At 38.5% G+C, this 12,246-nt stretch overlaps 1 protein-coding gene across 11 annotated transcripts in view; it reads left to right on the forward strand.

Annotated features, from left to right (window-relative positions):
* The window catches only part of STXBP5 (syntaxin binding protein 5), a 154,588-nt gene that overhangs the window by 49,350 nt on the left and 92,992 nt on the right, over window positions 1-12,246 (forward strand). For 10 of the 11 annotated variants that reach the window (XR_004968790.1, XM_036316933.1, XM_036316935.1 and 7 more), the window contains exons 7-8: window positions 2,362-2,445; window positions 10,908-11,031. Coding sequence is in view for 10 of the 11 variants with exons in the window: in XM_036316933.1 (XP_036172826.1) it covers window positions 2,362-2,445; window positions 10,908-11,031 (208 nt within the window). In the remaining variant the exon portion in view is untranslated. The remainder of the gene's footprint in view (window positions 1-2,361; window positions 2,446-10,907; window positions 11,032-12,246) is intronic. The other variant, XM_036316937.1, reaches the window with a different exon arrangement.

Below are 12,246 nucleotides of genomic sequence, written 5' to 3' on the forward strand. Positions count from 1 at the left end.
TTTTTCCTAGAAAGTGTGTGTGTGTGTGTGTGTGTGTGTATGTGTGTGTGTGTGTGTGTGTGTGTGTGTGTGTGTGTGTGTATATATACATATATGTATGTATATATATATATATATAGTAGCCTGGGAAAAAAGTGTTTGGGTTACAGAAATTAACTGCACTCCCTACCATGGTGGGAAAACCTCTTTTGTTAGCCTCAATGACTGGCTCCTACAAATGCACTGTAGACTGAAATCTACTAAATTGCTATTTCATTAAAATTACTGGTTCTTCCCCAAACTTTGTTCATATCTCAGATTACATGAATGGTTATCAACTACCTACTAATTACTTATGCATTCATTAAACAACTAGTTAAGTGTCTAACATGTATTAAGCCGCTATTAGAGACATATAGATGAAATGCATGTACTAGTATAGGAGTTGTTGCATCTCTGTTTTTCTAGAGGAATTGGGTAGGCTTACCCAAGGAAGCAACTAAACTGATACTTAAAAATGAGTAGAACATTCTATAAAAGGGGGAGGAGCTTTAAGCAGAGGGAATACTGAAATTTGGAAAATACTAAGTCAGTGATGGCAAACCTGTGACACGCAAACTCATTTTTTTGGTTGATTTTTCTTTGTTAAATGGCATTTAAATATATAAAATAAATATCAAAAATATACATCTTTGTTTTACTATGGTTGCAAATATCAAAAAATTTCTATAAGTGACACGGAACCAGAGTTAAGTTAGGGTTTTTCAAAATGCTGACACGCCGAGCTCAAAAGGTTCGCCACCACTGTACTAGGTGGACAGCAGAAGTTGGATAAGCAGCAGGCAGTTTATAAGGCAAGAACATGCATTCCATTCTGAAATTTATTCATTCACGAAGATTTATTAAGTATCTACAATGGATCAGTCCCTGTGTCTTACGTAAGAAGTACAGTGGTGAATAAGATAAAATCAATCCTTCCTTAAATAGACCAGTGTCATTATCTGAAAGAGAATTCAGATAAGACAAGGGCCATTATTATATTGTGTGGTGACCCTTCAGATTAAAAATAGTACAGAGTACTGTTGGAGCACATAGGAAAGGCATTGACTTACATTTGGTAGGTCAAGGAAGGCTTCACAGAGGAAGTGAGTGATAGCTCAGAGGATATCTGAAGAGTTAGTAGGATTAGTCTGGCAGAACATGACATTCAAGTAGAGTGGCCCAGGTAGAAGGACAGCATGTGCAAAGGCTCCAGGGTAAGAGAGAGCATGAGCTAAAAGATGGTCTGGAGTGTATTGGGTACTATGTGTGGTAATGGATAAAGCTGGAGAGGTAAGCAGAAGACAGACCATGATGAATCTTGTAAGTCATATTTAGTTTGGACTTTATCCTAAAAAAGTTTTAAATAAAAGCACATATGACATGATCAGGTTTGCATTTTAGAACTATTACTCTAACTACAATATGGAATGGGTTAAAAAAGGGGGCAAGACTTGGAATCAGGTTGAGTAAGAGACCAGAAAAGAGATCTTTGTGTCTTATTTTCCAGTTATAGTTGACATACAGTATTATATCCACTTAGTTTCAGGTGTACAACGTAGTAATTCTACATTTATATACATTATAAAGTGATCATCCCAGAGATTTTGTGTCTTGGAGTAAGGTATTGGAGGTGGAGGAAAGTAAGTTAGAGAGATGATAGAATGTAATTTTAAAATTATTTGATGATTTTACCTGATGGGGGTTGGGGGAAGCAGAGTTAACATGACCCCAAGATTTTTGTCTGAGCAACTTAATGAATGTTGAGATAAAAAATGGTGAGACACTGCAACCAGAGAATACCAGAGGAAGATAGGGAAGAAAATAATGAATTCACTTTGGATACATTTACTTTGAGGTTCGTCTTGAGTAGATAAGTGGAGATGTGGCCACTGGAATTATGAGTCTAAATCTCATGAGAAGGATCTAGGCTGGATATAATTTAGAACTAATTAATATGTAGATAAATAAATGAGAGTACCTGATAATATGTTGAATTATGAAAGTTTGTGAACTTTAAAGCACATATAAATGTTAACTTGTATTGCTAATTTATTATAGTAATTAAAATGTACACTGAGGACTTCAAAATGGTAGTTTTCTTTCTCAAAAAACTTGTATGATATATATTGAGTCCCTAATCATAAAATGCATATAAATATGAAATATAGTATTCTCATTTGTGATCTATGTGATTAGTAATTAACAATGCAGATGTTTAATTATATTATAATTTTATATTGGATGCATATTAATGATAATTGTTATCTTTCTTGTCAGAAAATAAATGCTTCATATGATTACTACCATTCCTAGGTAATGTGGCATTTTCTTTTATTACAGCTTTTGATTGGCTTTGAATCTGGAACAGTAGTTTTATGGGACCTCAAATCAAAAAAAGGTGACTACAGATACACATATGATGAGGTAATAACATTTTTTTAATCAAAAGATGTTGTCATTTCTCTAGTTCAGAGCAGCTTTTCTAAGAACTTGCTGATTTTAGTTTAGGCAACCTTTATAACTGCAATAAAACACACCACATTTTTTTTCTATAATAGATAATATATTCACATAGCTCAAAAGATATAAAAAAAAATCTCTTTCCCACTCCTGTCATCCGGCCATTCAATTCTCTTACCCCGGGTACTAGTGTTACCAATTTTTCATGTATTTTTGCAGAATTATTCTATACATTTACAAGCCAATTAATAAACATTGTATTTTTATCTTATACAAATGATTGTAATACGCTGTAGACCAAGCATGTCAAACTCAAAGGCTAACACCAGCCAAATAAACAAGATTTAAGTTTATGTGGGTTGCAAAAAACCAAAAGCTTCAATTTTTGTTTTAAATATATTCTTAGTGATTTCAGAGAGGAAGGGAGAGGAAGAGAGAGAGAATAATTAATGATGAGAGAGAATCATTGATCAGCTGCCTCCTGCATGCCTTCCACTAGGGATCAAGCCGGCAACCCAGGCATGTGCTCTTGACTGGAATTGAACCTGGAACCTTTCAGTCCACAGGCCGACACTATCCACTGAGCCAAATTGGCTAGGGCAAAAGCTTCAATTTTCATAAAAACGTAGGTTTATTTCTATAGAGACATGCTGAATACAAAGGGCTGAAATAAATGAGTAATCGTTAATGTAAAATAATAGAACATTTTAATAAAAATTAATATTTTTTTCTTGAACATTAACTTACCAGACACTGAATAACTGCATAAATTAATAAGCGTAATGCAAATAAACCTATTTTTCTTGTTCTCCAAAAGCAAAATATTTCCTGTTGCGCACACCAAACAAGTCAGTGCAAGACTAACGACATGGCAATCAGCTGCAAAAATATTCGCTGCTAGCATTCGTGGAGAGAAATGGTGCGCCTGCGTGTAAGACGCATAAGGGAAATGAATGCAATATGATTATAGTAATCAGTCATTAGTGAACTTTGTAGTTTGTTACTAATACTAGAGGCCCGGTGCATGGATTTGTGCACTGGTGGGGTCCCTCGGCCTGGCCTATGGGGATTGGACCGAACCAGCTCTCCCACATCCCCCGAGGGGTCCTGGATTGTGAGAGGGCGGTTCACGGGTGACGCACCCCAGAATCGGGCTCCCTCCTCTCTGGTTCCGGGTGCGTCACCCAAGAACCGCAGCTACCAATTAACCGCAGCTCAGAAGCTCCTGCATTGAGCGTCTGCCCCCTGGTGGTCAGTGCACATCATTAGTTACCAGTTGGACAGTTGCTTAGGCTTTTATATATATAGATAGATTATGTATAACAGAATACTGTAAAAACTAACTTATGAAATTTTTATTAAAACGTTTCTTATGTACTGTTATATTGGCTGGGCTGTTTGACATGCTTCCTGTAGACATTTATTGTTGCTTGTTTTAAGACCCAAATATGGATCGATAATTCATTCAGTGCTCTAAGCACTTACCTTATTATTTATGTGAGAATAATAAACAAAACTAGACTTTTTCAGTATTGAAATCAAAGTCTACATAATAAAAGTAATTCTTTTAAGTTCTTTTAAACTGTAGACCTCTCCTCCCTCTTTTATTTTTTTAATATATTTTTATTGATTTCAGAGATGAAGGGAGAGGGAGAGAGAAATAGAAACATCAATGATGTGAGAGAATCATTGATCGCTGCCTCCTTCACGCCCCCTACTGGGGATGGAGCCCACAACCCGGGCATGTGCCCTTGACTGGAATCGGACCTGGGATCCTCCAGTCCACAGGCCAATGCTCTATCCACTGAGCCAAACCAGCGAGGGCTCTCTTCTCTTTTTTTACTTCCTTACCTTATTTTGCCATTTGTTGAAGATAGTCTCCCAAAGAATGGATTTTTCTGGCTGCATGCTATTGTGTTTAACCTATTTTTAACCCTCATATATCCTATAAATTGGATAGTTTACTGAGACTTGATTAAACTCAGGTTCATTTTTCACTTTTAGCAAGATTACTTTATAGATAATGCTGTTGCTCTTCTATCCGATGGAATGTTAGTTTGTGTGATATTAGAAGTCAGTGACATTCAAGGTCTAGATATATTACTGCAGAGTGGTAATTCGTGCCTGTTTAAAATCTTAATAGAGAAAAAAACTGTAAATCACTTAATATTCAATATGTAATTTATCAACTATCTTACAAAATGTATTTTTCAGTAATTATCATGTTCAATTATACAGTATTACTTCTGTCTCCCATCTGTAGTGGAACTAATATTGAAATGTTTGAAAGTTAAGATGCTAGGGCCAAAACTATACAATTTAATGGATTATTCATAGATTCAAGAAATAATTCATTCAGTGCTCTAAGCACTTACCTTATTATTTGATTATGTGAGAATAATAAACAAAACTAGACCTTTTTCAGTATTGAAATCAGTCTACATAATAAAATTAATTATTTTATCATTTTGTTCATATTTTTCTAAGGGTTTTAGCTACAGTATATGATTAACACTAGGAATCAATGTTGCTTTTGAATTGAATATTGAATAAATTTATTTTCTAGGAGAACAGAAATTGTTTTTTGTGTAAGTCTGCTAAAATGTTAATCAGTATATATATAATGTAAGAGCAGCTATACCATGATGTATAAAACTTTTAGTGTTAAGTGATTCTAATAATACTGATTAATTTTCAAAACCAGCATGTAGGGAATTTATTTAATTTTGCCTTTATTTTGAGTTGGTGAGTGTAAAATTTGATAAATAGCCAGTTCTCTTTCTAGAATATTATTTTTCAAGATGCCCTCTTATTTTATATGAATAGGAGAAAGCATCATATGTACTACTTTTATCAAGCCTAATAATTAGATATTACTTTCTAAAGAATGTCTCAGAGTAGACAGTTCTTTTGTTTTTTTTTTTTTAAATATTATCAAAGATAAAAAACTGAGGTTCTTAATTTATTAACTGCTTCATGAGCGTTTTTATAGTTAAGATTTTTTTTTTTGTTAGTACATCTTTTAAAGAACTTTTGGAATTTTATATACTGCTCCTTTGTGGCTTATTCCAATAGCTATATCATCTTACCTCCTTCTCTCCATTTTTTGCCCTCTACCCTGAATTCATCTTTTCCAACAACTTTTGAACATCTCTCATTTATTTGCTCTTCTCCTTTCCATTTATTCTGCCCCTGATTTCTTTCCTTATCCATTTCTCTTAATCATTTCTATCTCTAGTTTTCTGTGTTATCTTTTCAAAATGAAGTTACCTGTTTAGAATCTCCTGGAAATTTTATATTCTCTTGGAGAAAAAAAAAAAAAAGCCAACTTACACACAAAATTTCTCAACCCCACGTAATCCTTTTTACTTTATATCTCATATCTTCTCCAATGAATTATTCAGATTTGCTCCAAATTAATCTTTTAATTCTGAGCATGTGACAGATTTGGTTAATGAGATTTGTTATTTCTATTTTGTTAACACAAATTACTATTTCATTTTCCTAAGAACACTAATGAAAAGGTATAATTGTATGATTTATACATATACTAGGGCCCAATGCACGAATTCATGCACGGGTGGGGTCTGGCGGCCTGCCCCGAATGGGGGCCGATTGGGGCTGGGCCAGCACGGGTGAGGGGATGCAGGAGGTTGGCCGACCGGCCAGCCCTAGATCGGGTGGGAAAGCTGATTGGGGCCAGGCCGGCCAGGGGGAGGGGCCATGGGAGATTGGCCGGCCCTGCCCTTGATCGGGGTTGTAGGGGTTGATCAAAGGCTGGGCCGGCCTGGGGGAGAGGCTGCGGTAGGTTGGGGGGTGATTGGGCTGCTTGGCCACCGCAATGCGAGTCATAGCGAACAGTCCAGTTGCTTAACTTTTATATATATAGATAATTTATGTGGCATTTATTATACACATAAACATACATACATACATAAAATGCTATATATATATACTACATAAGAATATATAATAACCCCTGGAGAGTGTTGCTAAATGGTTACAGTGTCAGTTCCCAGACCAAAGGGTTGAGGGCTTGATTCCTGGTCAAGGGCATGTACCTGGGTTGCAGATTTGATCCCCAGTCCCAGTAAGGGGCCCATGCAGGAGGCAGCCAATTGATGTGTCTCTCTCACATCAATGTCTCTCTCTTTCTCTCTCTCTCTCCCTCTCTCTCTCTCTCTCTCTCTCTCTCTCTCCTCCCTTCTCTTTCCAGCCCTCCCTCCCTCTCTCTCTTCTAAAAAAATCAATGGAAAAAATATCCTGGATTGAGGATTAGCAAAAAATAAAATAATTTAAAAGAACCCTAGCTGGTTGCTCAGTGGTTAGAGTGTTGGCCTGCAGACCCAAGGGTCCCAGGTTCAATTCTGGTCAGTGCATGCACCTTACTTGTAGGCTCCTGCCCAGCCCGGGCCCTGCCCAGTTGTTGTGTTTCTCTCACATGGATATTTTTCTCTCTCTTTCCCTGTCTCTTCCACTCTCTCTAAAAATCAATGGAAAAATATCCTCAAGTGAGGATTAAAAAAAAAATTAAAGTAATCCTATCTAATAATAGACAAACATGGTAGTTAACCATACCTCTGACACGCTTCCCATTGGCTAATCCGGGCAATATGCAAATTAACTGCCAACCAAGATGGCAGCCGGCAGCCAGGCAGCTGAAGCGAACAGGAGGCTTGCTTGCTCCAGTGATGGAGGAAGCCAAGGTTCCCCGCCTGCAGCTGCCGGCCTCTGAGCTGCACTCTAAGAAACATTGTTGCAATTATAGAAGCTAAACAAACCCCAGAAACCTGCTTTCAGCCAGCCGGGCCTCAGAGCTGGAGTTGCAACAGTGTTTCAATTATAGAAGGTAAATAAACCTCAGATACCTGCTTTCAGCAGCCAAGGCCTCAAGCTGGAGCCGGCCTCAGAGCTAAAGCCGGCTCTCAGCTCCAGTGACAGCCATAGAAGGTAAATAAATCCAAGAATAAAAAAAAGGAGAGGTTGGGAGCTTCAGTCGCCCGCCAGCCTGAAAATGGCCCTCAGCCCCTCGCCCAGACTGGCCAGGCACCCCAGTGGGGACCCCCACCCTGAAGGGGGTGTGACCAGCTGCAAACAGCCATCATCCTCTCATCCAGGCTGGCCAGGCACCCAAGCGGGACCCCCGCCCTGATCTGTAACACCCTTCAGGGCAAACCAGCCGGCCCCCACCTGTGCACCAGGCCTCTATCCTATATAGTAAAAGGGTAATATGCAAACTGACCCTAACAGCAGAAGGATTGGGAATGATTGGTCACTATGACACACACTGACCACCAGGGGGCAGACGCTCAATGCAGGAGCTGCCCTCCGTGGTAAGGGTGCTCTCACATGGGAGGAGCTCTGCTCAGCCACAAGCCAGGCTGATGGCTGCCAGTACAGCGGTGGTGGTGGGAGCCTCTCCTGCCTCCTCAGCAGCGCTAAGGATGTCCGACTGCAGTTTAGGCCTGCTCCCCGCTGGCAAGTGGACATCCCCTGAGGGCTGCCGGGCTGCCAGAGGGATGTCTGATTGCCATCTTAGGCCCAATCCCCCGGGAGAGCAGGCCTAAGTCAGCAGATGGTCATCCCCCAAGGGGTCCCAGACTGCGAGAGGGCACAGGCCAGGCTAAGGGACTCCCCCTTCCCCCTGAGTGCACAAATTTTTGTGAACCGGGCCTCTAGTATATAATAAAAACTTATACATATACTTATGCACATACATATGTAACATGTAGTATTATATCTAATGACACTAGAGCGAGAGTATTAGAAACAATGAGCTCATGTATAAGTTGGATTTGTATTTAGAAAATTGCAGAAATAATAGAAAAACTTGTTCTTGTTTATTGCATATAAAGTTCATTATGTTTTTTTCTTTAGTGGGGTATTTTCTATAATATTTTTCTCATTGTTATCCAGAATAATTGGGAACCACTTGTCCCTGCAATTAGTATTTATTTTGGAATGTTTAATAATTTACTGTCTTAATAAATAAAAAGTACTTTTAAATAAAGATGTATTTTGTTTTCTTTGGCAAGGTAAAAGTATTAGTTTTCCATCTATTTATATAAAAGCCTAAGCGACCGTTATGACGGAATGACCAGAATGACCAGTCACTATGACACTCACTGACCACCGGGGGAAGATGCTCAACACAGGAGCTGCCCAAGCCCGCAGGTCCCGATTGCCGATGGGGCCTGTTGGCCAACCTTCCAGTCCCTTCCCCCGGCTGAGCCCCTGGGCTGGGACGGGGAACTGGGAGTGGGTGGCGGCGGACATGGCCCCTTTCCCAGGGTGGCCAACGGCCAAATCCCTCCTCGGGGCCAGTGGCCAACCTCCCAGGTCCCTCCCACCGTTCCTCCCCCAGCTGGCAGGCAACAATTGGCCCGCAGCCCTCCCCAGCTACAGTGGTGATGGTTGGCCCCTCTCCCAGCCAGCAGGTCTCAATCACCTGATCGGGCCTGCCAGCCAACCTCCTGGGCCCTGGGCTGGGACGGAGAACCAGAGGTGGGTGGCAGCGACGTAGGCAGCGAGGGAAGGAGGAGATGGAGAGGCAGGGAACCACACAGTGGCGAGGAAAGGAGGAGGCAGTAAGCGAGGAATTGCACGGTGGTGGTGTGCAGGGCAGCGAGGGAAGAAGGAGGCCGGGATGCAGGGAACCTGATTGGCCACGATTGCCAGCCAGGCCTAAGGACCCCACCCATGCATGAATTTGGTGCATAGGGCCTCTATACATAATATGTTTATGAAAATGTACATATTAACATATTAGAGGCCCATTGCACAAAATTAGTGCACTCGGGGTGGGGGTCCCTCAGCCCAGCCTGTGCCTTCTCGCAGTCTGGGAGCCCTCCGGGGATGTCCAACTGATGGCTTGGGTCTTCTCCCCATGAGCCTGGCTTCTGGCTGAGCAGTGCTCCCCTTGTGGCGGCGCACTGACCACCATGGGGCAGCTCCTGCATTGAGCGCCTGCCCCCTGGTGGTCAGTGCACATCATACTGACCGGTTGTTCTGCTGTTCGGTCAATTTGCATATTAGCCTTTTATTATATGGGATATACATAATTAGAATTTTTTAAATTTATTGGTTGCAGACATCACTGTAGATCTATCTTGTATTTCCCTTATCACTTTAAAAAATAAATTTAAATAGCTTTGTGAATAGCTTCTTACCACTACTCATATGTTACAGTAATGATTTTTAAGAGATTGCTTATCTTAAGATTTGGTTTGTGGAATTTCATATGTATTTTGGAATAAATGTATCACTGTTGTAAGTTTTTATTTAGAATTTTTTAGAGATACTTTACTTTTAAAGAAATATATTTTTATTGATTTCAGAGAGAAAGGGAGAGAGAGACATCAATGATGAGAGAGAATCACTGATTAGCTGCCTCCTGCACACCCCCTACTGGGGATCGAGCCCGCAGCCCGGGCATGTGCCCTTGACTGGAATTGAACCCAGGACCTCTCAGTCCGCAGGCCAGCGCTCTATCCACTGAGTCAAACCAGCTAGGGTAGTAGGGTAGCTTTTAAAGTCAATTGAATATTAAGAACAGTAGTGTATCAACTTGAGCTGAACAGAAGTAATTTAAAGAACCTAGAAGAGTGATAAAAATATTTTTTACAGGCAAAAAATTAAATAATATTAGGACATAAAAATGGAAGGGAAACATATCTGGTTATATAAAAATATTTTAAAGATAATTTTTAAGTGCCTTAAAGTTATAAAAATAAATTTCTAGTCGAAAGAGGGTCTCTGCAGATTTTAAAAATTGCTTCAGTACTTACTGTGAGAAATGAATAACATGTTTAAAAGGTCAACTTGAGGCATTTTTAATTGATCTTAATTATAAAACCTAGAAATTTATTTTCTTAGAAATTTAGTTAATTTAAAAAACTTGTTCTATGTCAGTGCAACTAGTTATTCCATGAAATATTGGTTGTGATTACTTACTTGGTCATTTGTTTAGGTATAGTTTATTCTAAGAAAGTATAAAAATACATTTTGTTTTTCTGAACTTAAAATTTTATTTTTATATATATATAACTATTATAGCTTCCTTATGCTGGTTTAGGGAGTAAATGAAGTAAAAACAGTCAAAATAGTGTCAATACTAAATTCTCATTCGTATTGCTAGAAAATTAAATTACTATGGGAATGTAAAGTTAACATTGTCTTCAGTTTTAGAAATATATAAAAAAAATTTTTCTATATTTGCTTTATTTTTTTAATTTTTATTGTTGAAAGTATTACATATGTAATCCCCCATTGATCCCCATTGACTAAGTTCTTTAATTTATCTCTTCCCACCCACCCAACCCCGCCTTCCCTCTGAGATTTGAAAATTAATTACAATACCAATTATGAGTATCCTGATGTTTAAATTTTTGTTTTTAAAAATGGAATTGTGCACCCCTTTTCTATAGGCTATCCACTCTGTGGCTTGGCATCATGAAGGAAAACAATTTATTTGCAGTCATTCCGATGGCACCTTGACTATATGGAATGTGAGGTCCCCTACTAAACCTGTACAGACAATCACTCCACATGGTAAGAATGTATCACTTTAAACACTACCTAAATTGTGATGGACAATAAACTGTTTTGTGTATGCATTTGGTTTGTTTTTCTGTTTCTTTATGAGGAAAAGGATGGGTTTAATTTGGCTGGAATTACAAATAATTAAACATACAGAAAAATATATAGCAACCATGTAATAAAATCTCAAATTAACTATACTTATAGTTAAAATAGCTAATTTGAACTTTGAGAAAATGAATGTTAAATTATCTTTTGAATATTGTTTTAATAGTAGTTCAAAAAGTAAATAATTTTGTGAGTCATATAGGGCTTACTTTAAGCTTCTGTCATCTTAAAGTAATCAATTTACAAGTTGTTAATGTATATATAACAATTCATTGAAATACTTGGAACTTTGCAGAAGGAATTTTATACATTAAAGTAGTGTAGAGGTACCCGAAGATTACCCCAGGTTTGATGATTCACTAGGAAAACTCAGAGGACTCAGCAAAATGATGCAAAGCAAAGTAAGTAAACAGAAGGCACATGGGGTGAAATCTGAAGGTCCAGTGGGGTCACATGTGACATGGTTTATTCCCCTAGCAAAGAGTTATCACAAGTCTGAAATGTTTTCTACCAGCGAGGCTCCAGCGTTCAGTTGCCCAGAGTTTTTATCGGAGTCAGTTCATAGGCACCTTCTACTTTACCACATACCAAAATTATGGACTCCCAGGAGGAAAGCAGGGATTCATCATAAACTACATTATTTGTACAGACCACTCAAGCACAGTGTGCCACTCTTCAGTCTGGGAAGTGGTTAAGAGCTGACTCAAAAGCTTAGTTAGTGATCAGCTGCCAACAAGCCAACACATCTAGAGATAACCGACTCAGGCCTACTATATTAACTCTTTTCTGCACAAGTAGTATTTACAAAACCTAAAAGTAGATTTTATTGCAGGTTTTGTTAAAAACTGATTTGAGTTTTGAGTAGAGCTCAGGAATTTGTATGTCTTTATTTTTTTGCATTCTTTAACCCCATCTTAAGAAATTCTTATCCATCAAATTCAGGGAAATCATATTAAAGAAACTGCTTTTTAAAAATGGTAGTATTTTGAAAAATATATTTGTAGATATTGCCAATATTTAATTGCTTGCTTTAAAATAGGAGTACCTACTTTTTAAAAAATTGGTACATTCTGAAATATTACAATGTAGAAATTAAACAGTAAAATTTAAAACATTTTA

Source organism: Myotis myotis, unplaced genomic scaffold (assembly GCF_014108235.1).
Source record: "Myotis myotis isolate mMyoMyo1 unplaced genomic scaffold, mMyoMyo1.p scaffold_m19_p_7, whole genome shotgun sequence".
Classification (NCBI taxonomy): domain Eukaryota; kingdom Metazoa; phylum Chordata; class Mammalia; order Chiroptera; family Vespertilionidae; genus Myotis; species Myotis myotis.